Below are 2150 nucleotides of genomic sequence, written 5' to 3' on the forward strand. Positions count from 1 at the left end.
GGGCGCCTGTAATCCCAGCTACTTGGGAGACTGAAAGAACAAGAATGGCTTGAACTAGGGAGGCAGAAGCTGCAGTGAACCAAGATCGCGCCACTGCACTCCAGACTGAGTGACAGATCAAGACTCTGTCTAAAATAAATAAATGAATATAAAATAAAATAAAACTAAATTTTTTTTTTTGGAGACAGAGTTTCTCTCTTGTTGCCCAGGCTGGAATGCAATGGCACGATCTTGGCTCCCTGCAACCTCCTCCTCCCAGGTTCAAGCGATTCTCCTGCCTTAGCCTCCGGCATGTGCCACCACGCCCGGCTAATTTTTGTATTTTGAGTAAAGACAGGGTTTCTCCATGTTTGCCAGGCTAGTCTTGAACTCTCGACCTCAGGTGATCGGCCTGCCTCAGCCTCCCAAAGTGCTGGGATTACAGGCTTGAGCCACCGCGCCTGGCCAAAAAATACATTTTAACAACCTGACTGGAGCAGATTTCAATCATGCGTGGGGGCTGGTGCTGAGCGTCGTCACGCACAGGTGAGGAGATTGGGCTTTACCTCCCCTTCCACACCACATCCAGATGCTGCGCTCGGTGTTCTCCTCGGCGTTCGGGGTGCTTGGTGCCATCTACTGCCTCTCGGTGTCTGGAACCGGGCTCCGAAATGGACCCAGATGCTTAATGAACGGCAAGTGGGGCTACCACTTCGAAGACACCGCGTAAGGTTTAGCCTGTATTCATCTCCTGCATTCTCTGCCTCTTCCCTCCCGCCCTTCCCCCGTAGACTGGGACACCTGGGCGGGACTCGACCTTCGAGAGCACTCGCTCCACGTGGGTTACCTGGGCCTTTGCAAATCCCCTGGGAGGTATTCTTGGGGGCAGGGGTGGCGCACGCGCACGCCGCCTTCTTCCACGTGACCTTACCCCTCCCACAGGGGAGCTTACTTGGTCAACCGCACTCTGTGGGATCGGTGCGAGGCGCCCCCTCGCGTGGTCCCCTGGAATGTGACGCTCTTCTCTCTGCTGGTGGCCGCCTCGTGCCTGGAGATAGTACTGTGTGGGATCCAGCTGGTGAACGCGACCATTGGTGTCTTCTGTGGCGATTGCAGGAAAAAACAGGTGAAATGGCGTGCGGTGGAGCTGTAGAGGGAACCTGCCTGGTCCTGGCTGCGTTCTCACCTTCTCTTTTCTGCAGGATGCCACTCACTGAGGCTCCACTGACCGCTGGGTTACACCTGCTCCCTCCTGGATGCCTGCCTGGCTCTCTCACTCCCTGGCTCGCTAGAATAAACTGCTTTGAGCTCTCTTCCCTGTCTCAGACTGTGCCTTCTGTTAGAAGGAATGTGCAAGAGGCTACAGATACACCTGGGCTTTGGGGCCCCTGCACCCCACTTGTACTTTCTTAACAAATAGATACTGAGCTATTATTTGGTTGCACTGGAAATAACGATGGTAAACAAGGCAGACAAGTTTTATTCTCTCAAAGAACTTGGCATTCCAAGGGTGGAAGATAGGCAATTTTTAAAAGAAGCAAAAAATTATTTCAATAGGTAATAAGCACTTTTTTTTAGACAGGGTCTTGCTGTCACTCAGGCTGGAAGGCAGTGGCACGGTCTCAGCTCACTGCATCCTCCACCTCCTGGGCTCAAGCAATCCTCTTGTCTCAGACTCTTAAGTAGCTGGGACCATAGACATATGCCACCATGCCTTGCTAATTTTTTTGTAGAGACAAGGTTTTGCAATATTGCCCAGGCTGGTCTCGAACTCCTGAGCAAAAGTAATCCTCGCACTTCAGCCTCCCAAAGTATTGGGATTACAGGCATGAGCCACCGTGCGCGGCCAATAAGCACTTTTTAAAAGCATGTTGGTAATGGGATTGATATTAACTTATGGAGAGACTCTCTTTTATGATAGGGAAAATTTGAGAAAATGAAATTTGAGCTAAGATCAGGAGGGCTTGCTAACCATCTGGATATTTGTGGGATTATAGGCAGAGAGAAGAGCAAGGACAAAGATCCTAAACAGGGATCAGTTTTGTAGGAGAAAATAAGGAAAACTATGGAAAAGACACTGTAATCTCTTAAACTCTAGAAAATGGAACTGTAAAGCCATTGTGGCCTTGTCACCTCCTAATTTGGTAGAATTTTTTTTTTTTTTTTTTTTT

The 2150-nt window shown here is 49.8% G+C and overlaps 1 protein-coding gene across 1 annotated transcript in view; it reads left to right on the forward strand.

Annotated features, from left to right (window-relative positions):
- TM4SF5 (transmembrane 4 L six family member 5) overlaps positions 1-1292 on the forward strand; it is a 17987-nt gene extending 16695 nt beyond the window's left edge. The window contains exons 3-5 of the mRNA XM_011958359.1: positions 569-705; positions 922-1105; positions 1182-1292. Of these exons, the coding sequence (XP_011813749.1) occupies positions 569-705; positions 922-1105; positions 1182-1196 (336 nt within the window). The 3' untranslated portion in view covers positions 1197-1292. The remainder of the gene's footprint in view (positions 1-568; positions 706-921; positions 1106-1181) is intronic.
- The last annotated feature ends 858 nt before the right edge of the window (positions 1293-2150 follow it).

The sequence above is a fragment of the Colobus angolensis genome, unplaced genomic scaffold (assembly GCF_000951035.1).
Source record: "Colobus angolensis palliatus isolate OR3802 unplaced genomic scaffold, Cang.pa_1.0 Scaffold47, whole genome shotgun sequence".
NCBI classification, from domain to species: domain Eukaryota; kingdom Metazoa; phylum Chordata; class Mammalia; order Primates; family Cercopithecidae; genus Colobus; species Colobus angolensis.